Genomic DNA, 22,510 nt, shown 5'->3' with positions numbered 1-22,510 from the left:
GTTGTCAATTGGGATGTCATATTGGATGACGTTGCAGAAGGACCTTGATATCTGGTATTGAGAACCTTGATGGCTGCCATCGCTTCAGGGGTGGGACATCAGGGTCCTCAACGCACACTCCCACAACATCCTTTATTGAGCATTAACTATACAATCGATGGTCCGCAGATTCCCCCAGGCTATCACATCATCCCAAATACAAACGGTACCCCTGCAGCTAATACTAAAAAGTGACTCCCGACTCTGGTCTTGGCGTCTGCACCAGCCGTAACGACAGGCGCGTCGGATGCTGTGCGAGTGAATGAGGTCGATGCTGTCACTGAGCTGAACGATGTCGGCGTAGGAGTTATGACGGGTGGGGGCGTCGTTGGCTCTGGCACGCCATCATGACAATGCAAATGATCACCGTGCGCTTCGCACTCGTCCGAGCCAGGGGTGGTGGGGACAGGAGTTGATGATGGAGCTGGGGGGGTAGTAGGCTCTGTAACTCCTGGAGGGCAGTGCCAGTGGTCATCGTGAGCCTCACACTCCCCGGAGCTAGGAGCCGAGTGAGTAGTATGGGGCTGCGGGGAAGGAGGCGTAATTGGCTCTGATACTCCTGGGGGACAGTGCCAGTGATCACCATGCGGCTCGCATTCACCAACCGCCGAGCTGGTCGCTGTGGGATAGCATGATACAGACACCTGGGTGCTGGTTGTGATGGTATATCCCGCGCTGCGCAAGGCATTGATGTCGTACGTGTAGTAGCCTGTGAAGCTGCCACCGTCGAATGTTTCAAGAGACGTGTAGACAATCACACGTTCTGTCCCTGAGAACGGAACTCCTGAGGTCGACCAATGCTGGTCCATTGACGAGACGAATTCGGGGTAATTGGTGATGGTCGCTTCAATTCCAAGCTGGGTACGGGTTCTCGTCCTGAACGTCGTGTTGGTTTTCTGGAATCTCGAAAGCGGAAGGATGGCACTTACGAGCATGCTTGGCCAGTAGGGGCTGGGGTGACAACCTGGGGCAAGGCCGCCACCAACTCGACAACGAATCCAAGAGCGAAGAGTGCTTTCATCATTTTGATCACCAGTCTGTCTCATACAGGAAGCGTGTTAGACACCGAGATTCATCAATTCTTGAGACGCTTCTTGTCTTTAATACTAATCGACGAGAGCCGTTCGCGGCATGACCATCTTGACTTGATCTACTAATTTCCTCTTCTCAGCCAACCTTCCGCCATGGCCGCCAGCTATCTTCCTGCAAATACGACTCTCTATCCAAAATTGGGACCTTGCAGTTACATCCCACTTCTGTGGCCTCAATATCACCCTCGGTTACCAATATCAAGCGACTCCAACAAGCTTTTGGATGATCTCCGTCATCCCGCGCGGGTTCTTTACGTGATGGAACGCACCACACCATGCTCATGAACCTCTATGGACAAAGGCAAGCCACAATAGGTTCAATATTCCATGGCTGCCACATGCCAAGCATCCTAGCTGATGTACCCATCAAGGTGCTCAAGGAGTGGATACGCAGCCAACCACAGATAAAACCTCCACGCCAAGACCCTCTGTTCATCAAGGTACATGGCTGCCCTCCAACGACTCGGACCGCTGGTGAAGCCGTCTCGGTGTCTACACTCATAGATGGTAGAGAACAGAGATGCTCTAGTAGGCACTTTAGAGCTTCGAAGCAGTCGACTCTCACGCGGCGGCAGGCACTTCATGTGGACAGAGTTGCAATGCATATCGAAAGAACTGGAGGGCTACGCGAAGTGAGCAGATGTAAAGTCCGGATCAAGTAGGACAGTTCAAGTATAAAGAGGACGAGATGTCGTGCGTTCATCCAGAGAATGCCATCATCAACCACCTCGCACTCGAGTCTCTTGATCAACCCTCTCCAAGCCCTCTACTACCTCATCAAAAGCCTTCCGCCAACAACCACTGTCAAGATGGTCTCTTTCAAGCTCCTCATTGCGGCCTTTCATCTCGCGTCTGTGGCCTATGCCGCTCCCGAATTCAAGAGCGACCTTCTTGCTCGCGATTGCTTCCCCCCTACCGGGTGCACGCTCGTTGGAGCCTGCGAGTACTGCTGTGCCACCAATCCCGGAGGTGCTTGCCATCAGACCCATGGCACCACAACTTGCCCTGTCGCTGGCCAGAAGAGATATCACTGCGATGACCATTAGACCAGTTGCTCTCGGCGTTATCCCCGCCTAAGCTGGCCGCCAGCCCGCCGTCTTCACACCCCTATCAACGATCAAAAATCGACCGAGCTCTGCTACCTGGGAAGTATGGTTGGAGGAAGGACTTGGTGAAGGACGAAGGATGAAAATAGAACTGTGGATACTGCATGAAAAACGTCAAAAGTTCCGGAGGGTTGGACACATGTTCATGTACATAGTTTTCAGCAATCTGTGCAAATTCAACACTTCAATGTCAGCCCTGCTGAAATAAAAAGAAGCTTCTATTCACTTGAGTACACCGCGGCGTTGGCCCCAACCAGAAAATGGTGGCAAGGGATCCCACGTGTGGAAGCGAGACACGTCTTGGCTGAGAACCTTGATGGTCTCCATCACACCTAGCATGTTGGTTTCCTGCAAGAAACTTTCAGCTCACCCCCACGAAAATCATCGAGGTGCAGAAAAAAAACAAGATTACCCATGCAAACATCCTCGGATGACAGGAGAGGAAGTCGGCTTTACCAAGGATGTAACCTGCTTCAGATGCAGGTACAGGAAGCCTGGAACTACTATTGACATTGGGCACATGAAGGGTCCTGCTCATCATCTATAAAAAGCCTTTCATCCCATGTTTTGCATGTCTTGCTTGCCTCACTAGCTCAGTTTGATCGTCGCATATTTGTTCTCTATATTGCACCCTGTGTCTCTCACTTATTCACGGCAATATGAAGACACTCTCTGCCGCCATCATCCTCGCCCTCAGCGCCTTTGCGGCAGCCCAGGAGTTGGCACCTTCGCCTACCGAGTCTGTCGGGTGTGAGCCTCATGGTGATCACTGGTGAGCACTTTTCCGTTTCGTAAAAACATCTGAATAGTCATTGACTTTACCTTCCCAAAGGCATTGCGATGGACCCCGCGAGACCGCCCCCGCAACCACTGCGACTCCGGTGATCATCACCGCTTCCGAGGTCGTTGCTGTTCCTGCCACCACCACGGCTGCCGCCCATGATGACGACCATGACCACGAACAGGACCATGATCATGATGACGAGGATCATGATCATGAGGACGAAGAGGACCACGACCATGACGACCACAGCGCCGGTGTCCTGCCTCCTAGCCCAACCGCTTCCATCGGGTGCGAACCTCATGGCGACCACTGGCACTGCGATGGACCTGCTCCCACCACTATCGCTACCGTCACGACCAGCGGTGTCGCTTCTGGAACTGGCGCTCCTGTCATCACAAGCACTGGTCCTGTTGTCACTGCCGGTGCTGCGGCTGTTCATGGGGGTGTCGGCGCCGCTGCCGGCGTGTTGGGCTTGGTTGGCTTTATGATAGCTGGGATTTGATGTGTATTACTTGGACTTCTTGCTTGAATATCAGGCAGCTCTGGCTGTCAACTTCATGTTTCCATCTGAGGAAAACAGATATAATAGCGTTTGGCATTGATAATATCTATTGTTTTTCACCGAACTTCATCATCACATTTCAAGAACACTGCTTGCCAATGACCAGAAGTTGTAAAGTGTACCTAGACTAGTTGGAATGCATAACCATCGTACCTCCTCCCACCCCCCCTCCTAATCCCAACCCTGCCAAGCAAGAACAAGTGGACCCCCAACTCGGGGGCTCAGGGGCATCATCCTCTTAGAAAAAGGCATTCGCACCCACATCATTCTGCCCCAAGTTCCCCATCCCCCAATTCACCTCCACTGTCTTCAGCACACTATAATGTCCATACGCCGTCCCATTCGTGGTCCCCCTCTTGTTCGTCGGGACCGTACTCCCCAACAAGACAGCATAAACCTGGTTATTTCTGCTGTACGACCCCTCATCAAAAGTCAACATGACCAACGTCCGCGGGATGTTCAACTTGCTATCAGCCAGCAAAGGGGTGATGAAATACCGTGCCCATCTCCCGGCGTAGGCAACAGAGGTGTCATGGCCAGAGTTTGTCCATGTTGGGCGTGAGGAACATCCACTGGGGGAGCTTGTTGGATGCGAGATCTTTTTCGAACATTGTGAAGTTTTTGCACTTGGCTGAGCGGGAGATGGAGCCAGTGACGGAGTTGAAACTGGCGAGGGGTTCTGTTTGCGGACGTGGGAGCCCGAGGCGTAGGAGGGGCCTCGGAAGCCGGAGTCTGGGGGGAGGTGTTAGTACCAGTTCAAGGCGGAAAGGGAGGAATTGAACATACAAAGCATGTCTTCCTGGTAGATGGACCAGGAGATGCCGCCATGTTCGAGGAAGTCAACAACAGACTTGATGGAGGCGTCAAGGCAGTGGACATTGTTGTCGGAGATGCTGTGGCGGGTGCCGGCTGCGACGACGGCGATATAATCGGGTTGAGAGGGGTGGGTGCGGGCGATGTAGTTTACTAGAGATATACTTTAGGTAGCGAGGTAAACGTGGTTAGCTGGGGGGAGGGAGGTTAGTGACTGGATAAGCGGAGAGGTTGGTAAAGGGGTACTTGCGGTTAGCGATAGCGTCGATATAATCGACATTCTCGAGCCAGATTTAGGCGAATCGATCTAATATTCTTCCGGCAACGTTGCTAGTTAGGAAGAGGGTTAAAGCCGTAGTACGCGTAATAGCTATCACTGTGATATATATACTAGTGTACTGTATTTAAGTAGCAGCACTACCTAGGAGGCTAAAAGCAGCGACGGTGAAGGGGAGGTTAATTATTTTGGTGTGTGGTAAGAGCTTCTGTCCTCAGAGGTGTAATGATGTCCGAAATGCTATTACAATTTTCGACCAGCTCTGGAAGAGGTCATCGTAAATATAAATAAGATTTCGATAATGGTTTAAAATATGCCTAAACCACATAGTAAAGTGGGTTCCCAGACTTTACTTCACTAGATAGTTATCTAAACTAGGAAGGAAGTATGAAGCCTGTTCCAAGCCTCCGAGCCACAGGTGGAGGAGTACATGCAGGTCTAGGACCCTCCGTAGCTCACATATAAAAAGCCTCGGTCTGGGACGCTCCTTTGAGAGCTCCCCAGCACTCTTTACCATAACACACGAATCATATGCTTTGTGTTGGGTGTTCATCTCTTTCTTTTCTTCATTTCGTATTCAATGAGGACTCTCAGTTAGAGTCCTCACCCTTGAGCTTCCAGTATCGTCGCCGGAAGCCACCACTCGGAGCTCGCACCGAGGCCCTCTCAACGGGCCATTCCTCTGGGAACTGTCATTGGGCCTCATCGAGCCTCCAAGGGGAGTCTCCCTGGGAGCCTCCCACCAGGACCCTCCTACCGGAAGGTCACAACAACGATGCTATTTACAATTATCATACCTGTTCCACCGTTATCCAAAAGAGTAGCAACTTCGGCACGATTCTAGCGTGCATGTCCTGCGGCTACATTTTTTGTTATACCTACTATCTTCTTCCTCATATATATCGTTAGAAAACAATACATAAGGGAGAATAGGTGCGCGTCTATAGCACCGATTGCCACGTCTATTTCGATAGAAGTATAACTGGGACAGAGATGCTTACGTCAAAATGTAGCAAGTGGCTTTCGAATAGATACCCTGGATTTCGTCAACGTACCTACATAACTAACAACGCCAATCGAAGGTCATGGGATGTGTGAAAACTGTCATGAAAGGTGGCTGAGGCATGAGGCAACCGGTGTCCAACTTGCAGCAAACAACGGATAATACAGCTTGTCAAAATTATTCTTTCTTTTAGAGGAGAAGAAGTTCTAGATCGAATACATCTTCGGAGTGTTATTTGGAATGCAATAAGGATGCAATGGAAGCATACCTTTTCGAGAGGAACCCAGAGGAGGGAGACATCACGATACGAAGGGGTCCCGAAGGGCACCCGGCAGCCAGGATACGAGAATCACAAAGGGGCCCGGGGACGGCGAGAGTGCAGAACCGAGTGTGCCTTGACCAAATCAGGGAGGATTTATAGGGTAGTGAAGGCTCCATGGTTTGGCGACGGCAAGGTTGTTGATAACTTCATTTTTAGGAGGTTTTACCAGCGTGGCAAGCCTGGATTTTTTTTTTGGGGAGGGGGGCGGGAGGGGGGACCTGTGCCCATTGCCTAGCGCTCTTCTTCTTGTAAGCTGTCCAGGACCGACTGGGCGTTTGACACCCTATTATATGGTAGAGATGGGATTTGCAGTTCAACCTCCATTCGGACCGAGTGCGAATAAGGCATCTCTAGCGGTCCGTGACTGTCATGACCTCAGGCATCTGCCAGGCTGGATGATCTTGTCAGACAGGAAGGAGTTCTGGTCAACCAAGCTGATTGGAGCTCAGGGGAGCTGAACTGACGTAACCAGTGCAGCTGGATATGGTACCATTTGCCGCCAACTTTATCGCCATGTATAGATATAATGGAGGTTCTTCTGGTTTTGAAGGACAAGGAGGACAAGCAATACAATCGCACAGTAGCAAACCCCATCATATTCACCTTCACAGAGTAGCATCTTACTTCTGAGAGATCCCGTCTAAATATGCATGAGCCATTAACACAGCTGTCTACGACGCCTGTAGCTTATTTGCTCGCTTCTCTTTCCGACTTGCAGTTCGCTGGGTTGTTAATCGTTGATGTGTAACAGCCGCAACTCGCTCCATTAGGACAGCTTTGCGCCAGCAACTGGCTGACTTGCGAAACCTCGCGGCATCATGGAAGTGGCGTTACGGCTCGTCGCCACTAGGCCAATTCTTTGCAGAATTGTCTGACTCGATCGGGAGGGCGATGAGGAATCCGATATGTGTGAGTGGCGATTCCAATCTACTGTGGAAAAGGTGAGTCATAGAGGACAGGTGCCCTCTTCCCGAAGCAATAACGTACTGAGTTACCTGATTCCACGCTGTCGCGGAACCGAGCAGAGCTGAGCAGAACTAAAATGTTACCATCAATTTGCCTCTTGAAAGGACTAATATTAGCCTTATTGGAGATGCTAGAAATCCGAAAATATCTATAAATTGACCCATCCTCCCAGACCCTTCTCCTGTCAAGCTAGAGAAAAGAAATAAAGAGAACGAAGGGAGAGAATTTGAGAATATATTATTTGTCTCTTGAAAAGCCAATAGTAAAAACTCGCCCTGATGAACAGCCAATAGCTACCATCCGCCCCTGGATTGCAGAGCAGGTTGGGCGGTATTCAGGTGGTATCCATAGCACATTCTGGCCGTTACAAATGACCCAGGTCGTGTCTGGCCCCAACCCATACCCATGCGCCCCCTGATTATCCGCCGAAAAGGCGACCGAGGTAACCCGATCCCTATGGCCTTCGAGCGTCCGGAGGCATTGTCCCGAGGCGGGATCCCAGATCTTGACGGTACGGTCGGCTGCACCGGATGCGAGCCGCTGGCCATCCGCCGAAAAGGCGACCGAGTTAACCCAGCCCCTATGGCCTTCGAGCGTCTGGAGGCATGCATTCCAGTCCGCTTCTACTACTGGCTTCGTACTGATCCAGCTAGGTTCTTCCGTCTTAAATCTCTTCTTTACTAGACTGCTAACCGGTGCAAATACGAGGGCTGATGTATACGCCTGAAGAGGGGCTTGCTCGATTATCCATTTGTAGGAGAGAGCGAACCGGTGCGCATCCCGGATAAAAGTTGTTAGCTGCCTTTGATGAGTTCGCCCCTGTATCTCTGTTAGTATGGCTGTCTCGTCTTAGTAAGCTATACTTACAAGTAGGCCCTCAAGCTTTCTTATGGCAATGACACCCTCCGATATAGCTCGGAGTAGACTAAGAGCTTCGAGCCAGTAAAGATACTTCTGTTCAAGGAACGTCTGGACCGCATCCAGTGTGTTGCGTTGTGGCGTGTGTTTATCAGTAATCGAATCGCGGAGGTGGTCAACCCAGAACACGCACGAATACCGTACGGTCACAAGAGGGTCCGGTTCTGGCGTGCGGGCCTGGTCGATAGGAAATCCCGGGGTAACTAAGCCGTACATGTCGCGTCTTAACTTCTGTAACATAAGCTTTAGCGATCGAGCGCATATATCCCGGTGGGCAATTGGTGCGCCATGGGGGAAGATCAAGGCGGATGCGCTTAAGTAGTCCTTGGCTGACTGATGGATAAGGTAGATCTTGTCTTCTCGGATGGTGAGAAACGATCCGCACTTAGCCACGACTTTCCTAATATTCTCTGTTGATCCCACAATCTGCTCCGGTAATTCAGATAAGCTGCCTATTTCGCCCAAGTAGAGTGGGCGGTATGCAACCGTGGCCACCAAGAGTATGCGCCGGCAAAATTCCGAGTCCCTTTTGTACCGACTGATTTCATTCAACATGCGATCATACATCCTATCTAGGCCCGACGGCACTTCTTCGACGATTTGAAGAGCATGCCAGCTCTCAACATCATCCTCACTGAGCTCTTGTATAACGAGAGCAACCCAGAGGAACGTGCCGTTTGCCTTTTGGTGCAAAATATCCCGCACTTGATTTTTCAACGGTGTGTCGTCTTGAAGTGATGCGAGACCTGATAGCTTGCCGTCGATATACGCATCGATGGCGTGAGACACTTGCACCGCATTCGCTTTCAACTCGAGACTAAGTCTCGTCCGCCCAACATCAGGTTTCAGCTTCTCCTCAATAAGAACCTCGTTCCGACTTGATAAGAGCCACTTGACGCGTCCTGGTGAAATGACGACGAAATCCAAAAGTTTGGGTAGGTCGATAACGCATTCGTCAAGGGCATCAATGACCAGGTAGGTTTCCTTCAAGTCTGGATCTTCTAGCATACGCCGTAAAACCTTCGATAGAACGACCCATGCCATTGCGTCGTCGGAAGCGTACGTATTCTCGGGCAGATATAAGAGGAGACGCGGTTGTCGGCGAGCAAGGAGGTAAATCAACCCCCGTAGCACGGCAATTGCGCTATTGATGCGCGAGTCGGTAGCTTGACAAAAGAAATACGCCAAGTTGCCACCACTAGCAGTGATGGGTTGCTCTAGCTCGTCGATGATGCCGCAGAGCAACATGGTCTTGCCTTTGCCAGGGTCACCCTTGATCCAGAGAAGTCGATTCTCTGAGTTATGGCGCCATTGCCGAAATTCGGGGTTGTCAAAGACCCAGCGGTAAGCATCAGCCAGCAGACCACCCTTTGCTAGCTCGATGCGCTCCTTCTCGTGGTGCGGGTCCCGCGGGTCAGCGGACCACAGCTTTGCTAAACAGAGATAATCCTCGCGGATCTTGTCTCGCAGCCGCTTCAATGCCTTCTGTTTTCCTTCGCCGTAAATAACCGGTATGTGCACATCAAAGATACCGAATAACGAGTAAGCCTTATCTTCCTCAAATTTTGTATCGCGCTTCTCTATCCACGCCATTCGTTCGGCAATACTGAAATCGGATAGAGGTCTTCCCTGAAGAGCTTTTAGAGGAATTCCGGTTATATCGTGGATTTCTCGTTCCAAAGACTTTTTATCCCCCAAACGCTCGCGCTCCTGAGAGAAGAATTCAACGATCGTTGGAGCAATAAGCTCCTGCAGAGTCCATCCTCGGGTAAACCATCTGCATGTCCGAAAAGCCAGTTCCCAACCAGAGTTGCCGTCGGCGTCCCACTTGCGGGTTGAGACGTCTGTGAGATAGACATAGCATTTGGTGGCGTTACGATACCACTGGAACATGGAGTTGAGAGCGTGCTGGAGCTCGACAGCGTCTGACTTGTCGATGCAGCATGTGTCGATCCAGAAGTGTTTCAGCCCATCGCGCCAGGCTTGATCTCCGCAAAACTGAACCTTAGCATAGCCTGCATTTTTCCTGCCCGTACCATCCACCAGATCTTTGAAGAGGACCTCTTCGTCGCCCCATGTGTGTGAGAGTATCGCGTAAGGCGGAATCGCGTTGCTGGGCAGGTCCTTCAGGTGGAAGTCGCCGGCATCGTCACGTTCAAGGAGCCGCATTACACAGGCAGCCAGGTTCAGCTCTCTCGGCAGCGATTCATACGAATTAAATGTTCGGCGGTGCGGCAACCAGTCGCGCGAGCGGACAGCTAATGTTCGCGGGACTGGAGGCACAGTATATCAACAGGTGAAATGGGGTAGCTGCTAGACAGGCGAGAACTATCTACCGTAAGTAGCTGTCGAGTTCGTAGCGTGAATCCCGGTCGGTCTGATTGAGGAGGTTGAAGCTGGTTATTGTAGTCGCCGTTGTCAAGGTGTTGCGTTTGCATGGGTCACTCGCCCCGCACGCTGCGCATTTTTGTTTGTGTTGGCGCCTGGAGGGCAGGCCGCTACCGCGCATATTTCGAAGCATCGTGATTGGCGGCGTTCCCGCTGGTATGTGTCAAATAGTATATGGGGGGTGTCAATTCTGGTGTTGTCGAACCCAGTGGCCCAGGTCCCACTGCCAAGATCTTAATTCCTTAAGAGTGGGCCCAATTGACAGTGTGCATCAGATCATGTCCCTGTAGCGTGTAGCCGCACAACACTCAGAAACTACGGTAAGTGACAATGAGATCCGCGCCTACGGTTCTTTGCGCTCGCTTAGTCGGCAGCGGAGGCATCGGATATTCAGCATGGCTGAATTACATACTAGCTCTTCATCAGTTTAGCCGCAAATACAGCTTCAGCAGCAAGTGGAACGCGGCCGTCAAGAGAGAGAGACGTTAGAGTCTCAACAGCGCGAAGAGCGAGAGCGACTTCGAAAGGAGGAGAAGGAGCTCCAGGACTGGGCATATTCACATCTTGAAGCTCAGGAAGAGCGGGAAGAAAGGAGACGGCAGGAGCAGGAACGACGTCTCCAAGACGACGACCAGATATTCCAGATCTGGGCGGAACTAAGGCTCCATACGCGGGAAGAGCGTCGGAGACAAAATGGGACGGGGCCAGCAAATAATGCGAGTCAGGCAATACGAGAAGCGGCGCGGCAGCAGCTGGCAGAGCAAAGTGGACGTGAGCGTGATGCAGTCAGATGGCAGTGGAGGTTGCAACGGGGGGACGAAGAAGAGCTCCGTCGTCAACATGAGCAGCGGTATACGGAACGCGAAGATGGCCACCAAGGTGACATAAATTAAGCGGTTGGCCAAACTTGATATGCCAGGGAGAGTGATGAAGAGGAAGCAGAGCCCAGCACAGCCAGCCCTGCAGACGGTGCCATCGCTCCGCTCGAAGCTACGTCAACTGTCATGAAGGATGGTGAAGCTGAAGAGAAATGCCCAAGGCGCAAGCTGCTCTCGTGCGCTCGATGGGTTCCACGGACGACGACTTCGACAAGGTGCTGGAGGAAGAACCGGGTAACGGGCGGCGCTCCCCTCCCTCCTGTCACGAAAAGGCAGGACCACTAATGGCAGATTACTTTACTATCGTTGATTCTAAGGTATAGAAGAGAAGGAAGAAACCAGGTAGGAGTATAAATAAGTGACTGGTGAAAGCGTGACCCACACAGTGCACACACTTAGTGTGAGACTGTGGTCAAAACTGTGCAGCGTGTAACCCCTCCTCACTTTACTAGGTGTTGGTATAAAAGTGTTGATTGATATTAACTATGGAAAGGCAAACCAAGAAATCTTGCAGACCCAAACAAACAAGCCCAGGTTGGTCCAAGCTCCTTATGGAGCCAGTTGTGGCTACCCACACAACACTAGGTTTTGTAGTTTCAGTTGACCTCGAAAATAATCAGTACTTGACTCGCTGCCTATTTAGGTTGATTTCAAATCGCTTTATAGCATTTAACACTACGTAAGGGTCGGTAAGTACAAAACGCCCGCAGTTACCTCCATTCTGTCACCGCACCAGACCAACCTTGAGGGATAGCGGCTTAGTCATACAGCAGAGCACGTCTCTAGTTCGGAGAGAGCTTCGCTCCTCTCTCTCTCTCCTTCGTGCAATAACAAGAAACCTTACCTAGTCCTTGGTTGGCACGGTGACACATTCATTCCCGCTTTGCTTATCCACTCTACTCTCATTCAACTACCGGTACCAGTATCTCTATAGCTTCATACTTTACCCAGTTCTTGGGCGTCAGTGTCACACGTCAACGAACTAACCACCGTGAACACGGCCAACAACACCGTCGATGCCACTGAAAGAAGGGGTAACTGCACGCTGTGAACCAGTAGTCAAAGTGAGGAAGACGATCACAGGCTTCGCGGTTATTAAGAAGATGATATTGGCCAACCTGAGATATTGAGGAACTTGGCAGCGGCTTGAGGCCACTGGGCACGGACCACCTGACGATGGATAAATACGCGTCTCTGAGATCTGTCTGTATTCCTAGACCTTCTTCTTCCTCATCACGCTCTTCGAGGCCATTGAAGATCATTAGGCTGAATTGAACCATGAAGTTCCAAGCCCTGATATTACAGCCCTTGTCACAGTCAGCTGCCGCTCTCGCGGGCTTAGCCACCGCGGTAAAGTCATCATGGGAGCTGCCTCATATGATAAAGAAGAAGCATAACTGTTGTGACCCTCCGAGCCACAGGTGGATGATCACACTGGGTCCCGGGACCCTCGATTCCGTGGTTTAAAAGGCCTTGCCTTGGGACGCTCTCACCAGAACTCCCCATCTATCTTTAATCATTGAACACAAGTGATAACGTGTGTGATAAGCGAACGGGACAGACAAGCGAGCGGGACACTTTCTACTACCCTACCACAACTACCCTCAATTACACAACCACAACACTAGGAAACCACAATAACTCTATCAGATATTGATGAATCAGACGATTCTGCAGCCTCCTTGCACGTGCGTGCATTATGGCCAGGCTTGCCGCACACACCACAGCACCGAATCTTCGTACGAGACCCCCGTGCACAACCACCATTCTGTCGGTTTTCCTGGATTACTTGCTCGCCCACAGCCTTCTGATCCAGTAGATCCTGTGCCTCTTGTACAGTAAGTGACCCTCCAAGCCTCACACGTGTTTTTTTGGCTCTCCGTCTCTTACTAAGCCCCTCATTGGCCTTACGTAGCGAAGAGTTTTCTGTACGGAGAAGGGCCACCTCGTGCATTATTGCCATTGCTCCCTTAGTAAACTGGTCCACAGCGGCTAGCATGGAGGTGGGAGAGCTGCCTTGATGGTTGGAAATGCGAGTTTTAATAAGCTTTGACTGTGAGTTTGCTTCTCGAGGGTTGTGTGGCGTTTGGGAGAGCCAAGGTAGTGCCGTGCCCGGCCTTGAGGATGGGGGTGTTGGAGTCCGGAGCCGTACATCCAGCTTAGAAAGCAACCTCTCTGGGTCGTACGGCACAAGGCCAGCTCCAGCAAAACCTCCCTGGATATTCTTTTCTGTGATCGAAGCAAAAAACGCTTCTCTAAATGCACAAAGAAACTCCAACTTGCTGATGTGTGTGATGTTCATCCGCATCAACTGCTCAATCTGGCGACTGTACGCCTTCTTCAATGGCGCAAAACAGCCAACATCCAATGGCTGAAGTAGGTGGGAGGAGTGCGGAGGCATACATAGTGTAATAATGTTGTGCTCCTGGCAGTAGGTTTCGAATTCTTCGGAGTGGTGGCTCTCGTGGCCGTCAGGATTAACAGCCGATATTTGCCCTTCGTACGAGATACCGTGTGGAAATCGAAGTGCTTGATCCAATCTAGGCCTACTGCATTGGTAGTCCAGCCGTTCTCAGTGGTTGCGATGCGCCAGTCGGCTGGGAGGTTGCATTCTTGATACCAATTGGCGAGGTGATATTGCCCGGCCAAGATGATGAATGGTGGGATAGCCCAACCCAGAGCATTCACTCCCTGAATAACTGTAGCCCACTCACGATTGCCAGGCTGGACCTGTTTGGCCTTACCACGGCCATCAGAAGTTGTAACGACCATAATGGCGACGATAATGCCCATCATAAACCCAGTCTCGTCAAAATTGTACGAATCGTCGTCGAGGATGCCGTATTTGACCTTGACATTATATACAAGGGCAAACCACTCGCGGATAATCTTTGGATCTTCGCATTTAGCCCTCTGGTAGTCGTATTTACGCGTAAATCGCGTCCGAAGTTCTGGCTGGCGTTTGACGAAGTTGTGAGCCCATCGTATACCAACAGGGGGCGCGTCGCGTTCGCGCAACAATCGGTTGGCCATATCTTCCACGTAACAAAACCGAGGATGAAATGCGCGTGCACATAGCTCAATTATATATTGAACAAGCGTTTGCTCTTCTAGGTCCGTGAGCTTACGCGAATTGGCTGGAATATCGCTTCGTGAAAGTTTACCGTTGCGTCGGTTATGGAGGGTTGTTTTCTCGACATTGTAGATATTTGCTGCAGCTCGGATACTTAATTTCTTATCCTTTTGCATAGCTTCGAGGGCTAAGTTCATCCTGGCTTCGTAGGAAGGAGTTGCCATAATAGTTTGTGGAGAAATTTGATGTTTTGTGAACAGGAGACGCGTCGCGAAAAAAGTGTCCCGCTCGCTTGTCTGTCCCGTTCGCTTATCACACACGTTATCATTCTTTTGTCTTGCCTGTTTATTTCAGTGTCATTTCTTTCCTTCATTTCCTTATTTCCACGGCACCGGAGCATGTTGCGTGACCCTTCGAAGCTGCTTTTCCCATAAGAATACCGGTCATTTCGAGTCACTCCGCATCCTCCGTTGCCAGAGACTCTCTCCAAGAGTCTCACTCCCGTGTGCCTCCGGTGTCTGCGCAGTGAGCCACGCTTGGAGCCTCCAGGTGAGCCTCCGGAAGCCTCCCAACTGGACCCTCCTACCGGAAGGTCACAACAATGATTTTACTGCAGTGATCAGGCCCGTAATGGTAGCGGCTAATGCTAAGGAATTGGGTAAGTACGAAGCCATTGAGAAAACGAATATACAATGGGAGACTGGGAGTGTAGTAGATAAAGCAAACGGATTAAATGGATATAGTTTAGCGCTTTTATAGCAACTGTCTCCCGATATTTCAGAAACTGTAAACTAATTTTAAATCGAGTTAAAATGTGATTCTGATATTCCCAGTTGCAGTATTCCGTGCTCGATTCCAGTACGGACGACAAATGACATTCCCAACTTCGACGCACGTGTAAGGAGATCTTCTACTTCGACGCCATCTTTAAAGGCCTCAGGCCTAGTCTGAATGCAACTATCTACACATTCGCAGGAACTTCCTATGCGGTGTTGATAACACTCAATGTTGTATGTACGATGCGCCTCTCTCATCGCGCCATAACTCAATAACAATCATGTGGGGCACCTGACAAAGGGCATGTCATGGACGTGGGGGATGGCTGAACCGATGGCATTACATGCATTTTCAATGCCTTTGCAGGACAGCCGCGGATGAGATGGTAGTGGTTGGATGTCATGGCTTGGTGTCAGAGTCTTCTGATGGACAGGAAATGCTTCCAGCTACAGATGTGCTCTGGACAAGAGATTAGAAAGATGACGGGCTTCCCTCATTCCTGACCTCATCAGCCGTCCCTTGATACTTCCCGAATTTCACTCTTCCACACTGATATAAAACTTTCCTCCCCAACAACATGTCACAACCACAAGCATCCTTGTCCCAAAAGCTCAGCCGCATCATCAGAGGTGACTCTCCGTCCACCTCTGAGAACAACATCCCAATCTACGAATCAATCCCCATCTCCTCCTCTTTCCACAAAAGATCCCTCTCCACGGAACGGTTTTCAGACTCTTCCTCTTCCCAATTACAGTAACCGACCTCCCCGAGCTCATCACCTCCCCCTCAACCTTTACCATGCCCACCATAACACTCGCTTCTTTCCTCTCAAACTTCACCTTCGGCTTCGCACATGGCCTCATCGTTCCCTTTGCCCTCGCAGCAGGCCTATCCTCACTGGGAATACCCGCACAGTAATCTATGCCGGCATGGCGGAGATCTGTGCAGGTAGCATCAGCATGGGAATTGGCGGCTATCTAGCTGCTCGCCCTTCTTCTACCTCTACCAGGTCTTCGTCACCACCAGCGGAGGAGGCGGAAGATGGAGAGAAAGAGGAGGTATCAAGCAGCGATGGGCTGCTTCCTTCTCGTCGCCGGTGTCAAGACTCCGAGGAGAAGGCCGCTGAGGAGATAAAGGAGAGTCCCATTGTGGCAGGGTTGGCTGTGTCTTTTGGTTATTTACTTGGGGGGATACTGCTCCTGTTTCCGTACTTCTTTTTCGGTATGGAGAATATACATGTGGGATTAGCGTGGAGCTTTGGGGTTTGTGTGGTCGCTTTGTTTCTCTTTGGCTTTGGGAAGGACTTTATTCTGACAAGGAATGACAAGGATGTTGTTGAGGAAGACGTTGGCAAGAGAAGGGTTGAGAAGAGCTGTGTGGGAGGGTGTGCAAATGGCTTTGCTGGGGAGTGTTGCTGCTGTGGCGGCGGTATTGTATGTCAAGGCTTTTGAAGGGTCGGTATGAGCCAACGGATCTTCACGTGGAAGACCAAAGAACAGAGAATCTCTGTTGTAAATGAGCATTATTACATTAAATCTATATCAAGTCTTCATAAGCCTCATCGTCATCTCATATACATGCATATCCCCATATCCCATAACAATAGTTTCCGAGCTGAAGTATCACTGTCGTGACTCACTCCACATACTTCTAGCTCCCAGGTGGTTAGCTCTTTACCTTGCCTGAAAGTTGGACCGAGTCTGGTACTTACCTACTAACTCATCACACTCTGCGCTTAGGTGCAGCCAGTGCACGTCTGGCACCTCCAATAGGTCGCCTCATGCCCGGCAATATATTCTCCATTGTTCGTCAGAAGATCCGCCTGACCAGGGTAATACAAGATCGAGAGACCGGAGCCTGTGCAATCTGGCCGATCGGCGGCGAAAAGACGGCAGATGGCACCACGGTCTGGCTTGAATGACCCCACGTTGTTCTTGAACGGCTCCGGAATAGGCAGGCATTCGCCAGGATATTCGATATTAAACTGAACGGTTTGGCATTCTCCCATGTAATTTTCGCCAGTACAGACTAAAACGTTGCCAGGTACATCGACTGCGGACGCTGTCGCGGGGATAGCTCTGGGCATGGCAAGGGCGAGCAGAGGCATAAGCGCCATGGTGAGAAGAGAGATAGGAGCCATAACAAAGATTTGTGGGAATAGGTAGGTATGTAGGTAGCTGGTAGTTGTTGTTGATGTAAGATGCTCAAGAGCGTTGTGGTGCGGAGTTAATTGCGAGTCAGAGTGGCTGTGATGACGTTTTTATATTCGGCGGGCCCCCTTAGTCTACGCGCTTCATGATGTCAGCTAAGCCCCGAATACAGGGTCTCTTGCTGTGCAGCGTCAAATCCAGGGACTTCCAGCAAGCAAATTCAGCAACACGATCAGCCACGCGGTGCTCCCGAATACGGAAAATTGTGAGGTGACCGAACTGTCGTGGAACTTGAAGTTCGTAAAGTGAAAGCTTGTTTCGGTCTCTCACGGATGAGCGGCCGTAGAGTTTAGTGGGTGTAACATGATCAGTACGTCTGACAACAGTACAGAAGGAGTAAAGTGGAATGTGACTCTCAACTCCGCAGGATCTCGTATATCGATGAACATGCTGAGTAACACCGCCGAGCTTCCCATATTTTTCCTATCATTTGATCTCGTGTCAAGTGCCTAGATTGGCGTGCGTTGAGTGGAGCTACAAACGAACGCAGCTGCAGCGTAACATCGGTTGATTACACGCACTATCCGGCCAACAAAGCCCGGGCATCATCCTTCGAAATATCACGAGGTCCATCTTTAACTAGAATACGATCTTCACGTCTTGGCACTTGGTCGTCGTGCCTAACCGCAGCAAGGATGCGCGCACATGAGTCTCGAATGCTTGAGATATACCAAGGCAGAAGAGGAATGAATATTAATATTATCAAAGAGATAAGTTCATCTTTCTCCATCGTTCAACTATAAAAACAAAATACAACGTAACAATAAAACTATCTCAATCCGCACAATACATCTTGATTCAATTTTCAGACAGTCAACATTGCTGATGAGCTTAGATACCATCAGTTGAAGACAGCTACTCGACGTCATAGCTCACAACAGTCGATCTCCGGGCGGCCGTTACACGAAGTTCAATGCAGCCCGCTGCATCGACTTATTCCCGGAGCAACCTCGTATACAATATCCAAGGCCAACAACTTTTACAGCGCATAAATCCTATGACAAGCTGTGGGGCGGTGGCCAAGGATAGTCACTGCCTGCGAAGATAAGGGCCAAAGTTATTACAGTAAGCTGTTAGTTGTTCAGTTCAAAAGGAAACAAATAGGAAAATCCACCTTTAGAGCAAATAGGTGTGGGTCTGGTGAAACCCGGGCCCTTTATCAGGTGCCCCACACAAGCTTCTTCTGTATATACCTCGAATACAACCGCGCTGAAGACTTTGTCCCCAGGTCCCCACTTTTGCTTTCAGGGGTTCAGGGGCTATTTGGGCTGGGGTCCACGTTGTCATGACAACCAATCTTGAAGGTTCATGAAGATGTCTTGAAGTTACATACCTATAGATAGTGAAGTTATACTAGCGCACCCCCCCTCTGGCTATTTGAGCTTCGCTCCGCTCCAGCATTCCACTGTTGTCCTCCCATCCATTTCTTCCTCCCCTCCTTAATTAGACCCTTGGTGTCTCCAGACTAAAAGTCTCAATATGTCCCGTAGTTGACATCTTTGGGCTTCTATGCCCAATGCTCTCATCCCCCCACACCAAGTTCACCTGTCCCTCTACGGCAGAAGCAAAAGGTTTGGCGAGAAGGTGGCTGCGGGGTGATTGAAAGGTTCTTTTAAGAGTGGACAAGGCTTTCCGAAGATCCAACTCATTTTTCTGTGTATGATGGGCCTCTATAGCAAAAGGAATCCAAAAACAACGCCAACCACCACAGTACCTGTTTTAAAAGTCGGTAAAAATATCCCAGGTGCCATATATGGCTCAACGTGAACAAGATGGAGGCGGCTTACCCATAAAAAGCACTGCCAGGGACGCGGTCATCTTCCCCGCTCCTGACCTTTCTGTCTCCGGGGATACCAGTCCCCACGCTCTGGGAGGATTTCTTTTCGAGAGCGACTGGTTGGTGTGCTCACTGGGTGCCCTTTCATCGATGAGCTTCAGCAACGTGCTCTTGTTGGCGCATCGCTGCAGTCGATCCATTCCCGCAAAGACCATTTTGCTCCTGTGCTAACTGGGAGATAACCCTGGCGACCCACAACAACAGCATGTACACACGCAGTCTCCTTCTGATTAGATATCATCTCTAGCCGCACAACACGATCGATGGGGTGCTCTGGCGTCTCATCAAGAGAAGTTATCCAGCACAGAGAAGGGGCGCCTGCCAACAGAAATGCCTGCCTGCAAGATTTGCCCGAACTCCATGCTGTGATTTTCAGACCAGGTTGGAACGCCTAGCACTTTAATGGCATGCAGCTCAGAGAATAAATATTGTTGCCAAACGGTTGTCTTGTCCCGTGACCAAAAGTCACCGTACATCGTAGTCGGCCGAAACTGGGTCTTTGTGTCAATGTATTCCCATTTGGCTTTCAAGATTGTCGCAAAAGTTTCGACTGTGCCTGGAACGAACTGGCTGCCAGACCATATTCCAAAGATTAATGCCCACACCATTGTTATGGCAATCAGTTCTGCATCGAGTTTGGATCCGAAACTGTGGTCAACATCATTCAATACTAGATCAGCCAGTGCAGGACTCGGGCACAACGTCAGTTGCAGAAGCGGGCTACCGCTCAAATCTATACGTACATCCGTAAGCAGACCACGGGAGCTATTCAGACGTCCAATGAGTTCATAACCCACTAAGACATCTGTGGAGGTCCCTTTTTGGTTGTCGGCTGCCAGTATAGTCAGAATTCTCAACAGAGTAAGCTCGAAGACGGTCTGGAAACGCTTCAAGAAACTGTACGGGGCTTTATCCGTCTCAGGCTCAGTGCGTAGTTTGATTAAGGGCGCAAACCATCGGGAACTCGAGTAATCTGGTATCGATCGATGGACACTGCCATTGACAGTGAATTCGGTCAGAAGAGTCTAGGAGATGGCTTCGATTAGCTGAGACCTTCCCACAACACTGAACAACCGCTGGTTTATCAAGGTCTCGTTGAAGTAATCCAAGATGGATCGGAGAGTAAACCTCAACCAGCTGATTGGTGTAGCTCCAAATTGGCGCTCGCCAAAGCTATCGTGAAAAGATGACATTTGCACCAGTCCTTTGCGCCAACCATATAGTTGCGCGGCTGCTCGTTCCATTCTCTCCCGGATTCTCGACTAGAGTCTCTCGTCTTCCGTCTCGATTTCGCGCCAGTCTGTAACAGCCATGGTGTAGGCAAATGACGGGTCCCGACAATAATCATCCAGGAACGAATATTGAGGAGACGTAAACGTCATTTCGAGGTCCATCATGAGGGTAAGCATCAGGAATGTTAGATAGGCCCGTTGGCGGATACCGTTCAGGGATGGTCGCTACAGTGCGGTCCAGTAGAGGGCGTAGACCTGTCAGGAATCTGTCTAGAATTTCGACATCGACGTCGTGTGTGACCTCCCAGTCTTCCCTACTCTTTCGAAGAACAACCCTGATGTGTCCACAAAAAGATTCTTTGTGCCTTTTCTGGAATATCTTTTGACAGCTGGTTCCGAACAACTTCATCGAGCTTTGACAATCTGCTAGCAACAAAGCGTTGCATATCGTACTGTGTAAGGTCATGGAGGTATAATGTACTTTCAACCGAGAACTTGTTCTGAAATACAGGTTCGGGCCGACTCGCAATGCATATTTGATGTTGCGTCGTGTTGATGGCGCCCATTCATGAAGTATATCCACGAGGTCCGCTTGATCATGTCTCTCGGAATCCTGGTATTCGTCCAAAGCATGAACAACGATGCAGAAGCAGTGGTTGGAGTACTTCTCGCCGCAGATTACTTCTTGAAGTGCTGCCTCAACTATCGAGTTGCTGATCGTAAGACGCACGCTCTCGGCTTGCCATGGTAGGTTCAGAGCTTTCTCCCAGGCTTCCGCCAACAATAACGGAGCGAGTGCCGGTGAGGCGGCGATTATTTCATGCAATAAAGTCCTAAAAGACCGGAAAGCGATTGCTGAGGTCCACCCACCACCACAGAAAAGAAGTGGCTCGCTTTAACCAGCGTTCGATTGCCTGGTGTTGGTGGCAATTATCAGCACAACCCCTCATGAGTATTGAGAGTAAACGGAAATAAAGGATTCCACGTGTTTACCGGCTCACCTTTCCAGCTCCTTTTGAACAAATTGATGCTGACGAAGTAGTTGCATAAGGGTTGATTTACCACAGCCCAGTTTGCCCGCAATATGGAATATATCCTCGCTTGTTTGCAACTATTTGTGAAGCTTTCTCCGCGCGTTTTTCGTCATTTTCAGCTCTTCGTCGCGGATGTGGCCAGCGGGCACTGTGAGCTCGGACTCGAGAAGCCACCGGAATGTTCCTCCCTCCTCCTTCAGCTAATTCTGGATATCGTTGACCAGAACTTGCACCCCGTCGCGGCGACTTGTCATCTTATCATAATGGAATGCCACTACAATCCTGGCATGAGCATAGCCACGTAGCTTCTCATCTTGGATACTGATGAAGTTGCTGGTTATCCTTGAACCGATTCATCAAGTCAATCGGGCTCTATCTTACGCATTTCGAGCTCGGATTTCAAAACCTCGAGGTAGCCTCGAAGTTGTTCAAGGGTGACATTACTCTTTTCTGTGACTTCAGCCACATTCTCAAGCATTAATCTTGCTTGCAGTTAGTCATATCGGGTACCTGAGTGTATTAACCGCGGACAAACGAACCTTGAAGACCAAGTGAGAACTGTGATCAAGTGAGTCTGGCAGCTGCTCATTCTGGCCTCCAATTCTGCTTTTTCTTTTGCGGAAACAGTGCTGTTCCACCATGCAGCCAAAGCCTTCCATTTGACCCTCAACCCCTTCAAATCTGAGTGTTTCATGGAGCGTAGCAGACGGATAAGTTCTGAAGATATTTTGCGGCATTCCTCAGCAGGGGTGCAAAGATTTCTTTCTTCATCTAACATGTTCTGTTGCATCGAAGTGGTCTGTTGTAAGTTGGCGTGGAAGAAGTGCATCCTGTCCATGACATCTTCAAGTTCTGCATGCTCGGTTAAACTTCTTTGTCGGTAGATCTCCACGCCGCCCTTTACGATCTTGGATGCAAAAGTAACAAAAGACAGAATGCAGGAAACAACTCCAATCGCCGTCGCGGGGTCCATGGCTGGCATCCAACTCAACGCAAATTCGATGTTGAGGAGGAAGGCACCCTTCCCCTCATTAGTGTCTGAGGCTCAAGGTGCCACTGGATCATGGATGCCTGTTTTCGGCACGGAAGGAGCCAATCATAAAGACGATGCTGACACCAACCTGGAATTTCTACACCTCCACTATCTGTACCAGCTAGTGATAGCCCATACAGCGGTACTGCCTCCCACTGATAACGGGA

The 22,510-nt window shown here is 50.2% G+C and overlaps 6 protein-coding genes across 6 annotated transcripts; 2 read left to right on the top strand and 4 right to left on the bottom strand.

Annotated features, from left to right (window-relative positions):
• Positions 1 to 182: 182 nt before the first annotated feature.
• On the bottom strand, positions 183 to 1,085 carry QC762_206700 (uncharacterized protein; the record flags this gene model as incomplete). The annotated part of the gene is made up of 1 exon (XM_062887572.1): positions 183 to 1,085. The coding sequence occupies one exon, from the start codon at positions 1,083 to 1,085 to the stop codon at positions 183 to 185; it is 903 nt and encodes a 300-aa protein (XP_062745689.1).
• Positions 1,086 to 2,620: 1,535 nt separating this feature from the next.
• QC762_206695 (uncharacterized protein) lies at positions 2,621 to 3,674 on the top strand. The gene is made up of 2 exons (XM_062887571.1): positions 2,621 to 3,008; positions 3,069 to 3,674. Exons 1-2 carry the CDS (start codon positions 2,896 to 2,898, stop codon positions 3,520 to 3,522), a joined length of 567 nt encoding a protein of 188 aa, XP_062745688.1. The 5' UTR covers positions 2,621 to 2,895; the 3' UTR covers positions 3,523 to 3,674.
• Positions 3,675 to 7,200: 3,526 nt separating this feature from the next.
• HET-R (Heterokaryon incompatibility NOD-like receptor R) lies at positions 7,201 to 10,354 on the bottom strand (the record flags this gene model as incomplete). The annotated part of the gene is made up of 2 exons (XM_062887570.1): positions 7,831 to 10,354; positions 7,201 to 7,782 (listed from the first exon to the last, which is right to left on the bottom strand). Exons 1-2 carry the CDS (start codon positions 10,048 to 10,050, stop codon positions 7,201 to 7,203), a joined length of 2,802 nt encoding a protein of 933 aa, XP_062745687.1. The 5' UTR covers positions 10,051 to 10,354.
• Positions 10,355 to 15,795: 5,441 nt separating this feature from the next.
• Positions 15,796 to 16,448, top strand: QC762_206670 (uncharacterized protein; the record flags this gene model as incomplete). Its single annotated transcript, XM_062887569.1, has 2 exons — positions 15,796 to 15,911; positions 15,950 to 16,448. 2 exons carry the CDS (start codon positions 15,796 to 15,798, stop codon positions 16,446 to 16,448), a joined length of 615 nt encoding a protein of 204 aa, XP_062745686.1.
• Positions 16,449 to 16,732: 284 nt separating this feature from the next.
• QC762_206660 (uncharacterized protein) lies at positions 16,733 to 17,137 on the bottom strand (the record flags this gene model as incomplete). The annotated part of the gene is made up of 1 exon (XM_062887568.1): positions 16,733 to 17,137. One exon carries the CDS (start codon positions 17,135 to 17,137, stop codon positions 16,733 to 16,735), a length of 405 nt encoding a protein of 134 aa, XP_062745685.1.
• A 4,534-nt stretch (positions 17,138 to 21,671) lies between these two features.
• On the bottom strand, positions 21,672 to 22,004 carry QC762_206657 (uncharacterized protein; the record flags this gene model as incomplete). The annotated part of the gene is made up of 2 exons (XM_062887567.1): positions 21,672 to 21,792; positions 21,850 to 22,004. The coding sequence occupies 2 exons, from the start codon at positions 22,002 to 22,004 to the stop codon at positions 21,672 to 21,674; spliced, it is 276 nt and encodes a 91-aa protein (XP_062745684.1).
• Between the last annotated feature and the right edge of the window lie 506 nt (positions 22,005 to 22,510).

The sequence above is a fragment of the Podospora pseudocomata genome (assembly GCF_035222375.1).
Source record: "Podospora pseudocomata strain CBS 415.72m chromosome 2 map unlocalized CBS415.72m_2.2, whole genome shotgun sequence".
In the NCBI taxonomy this organism is placed as follows: Eukaryota; Fungi; Ascomycota; class Sordariomycetes; order Sordariales; family Podosporaceae; genus Podospora; species Podospora pseudocomata.
The sequence above is the reverse complement of the archived record's forward strand: the minus strand, read 5'-3'. Positions and strand labels throughout refer to the sequence as shown.

What these genes read in the sequence shown, in the direction of transcription:
- QC762_206695 (XM_062887571.1), top strand. Translation starts at nt 2,896, where the DNA reads ATGAAGACACTCTCTGCCGCCATCATCCTCGCCCTCAGCGCCTTTGCG. An exon ending in GAGCCTCATGGTGATCACTG is followed by an intron (nt 3,009 to 3,068) that starts GTGAGCACTTTT and finishes ACCTTCCCAAAG; the next exon opens with GCATTGCGATGGACCCCGCG.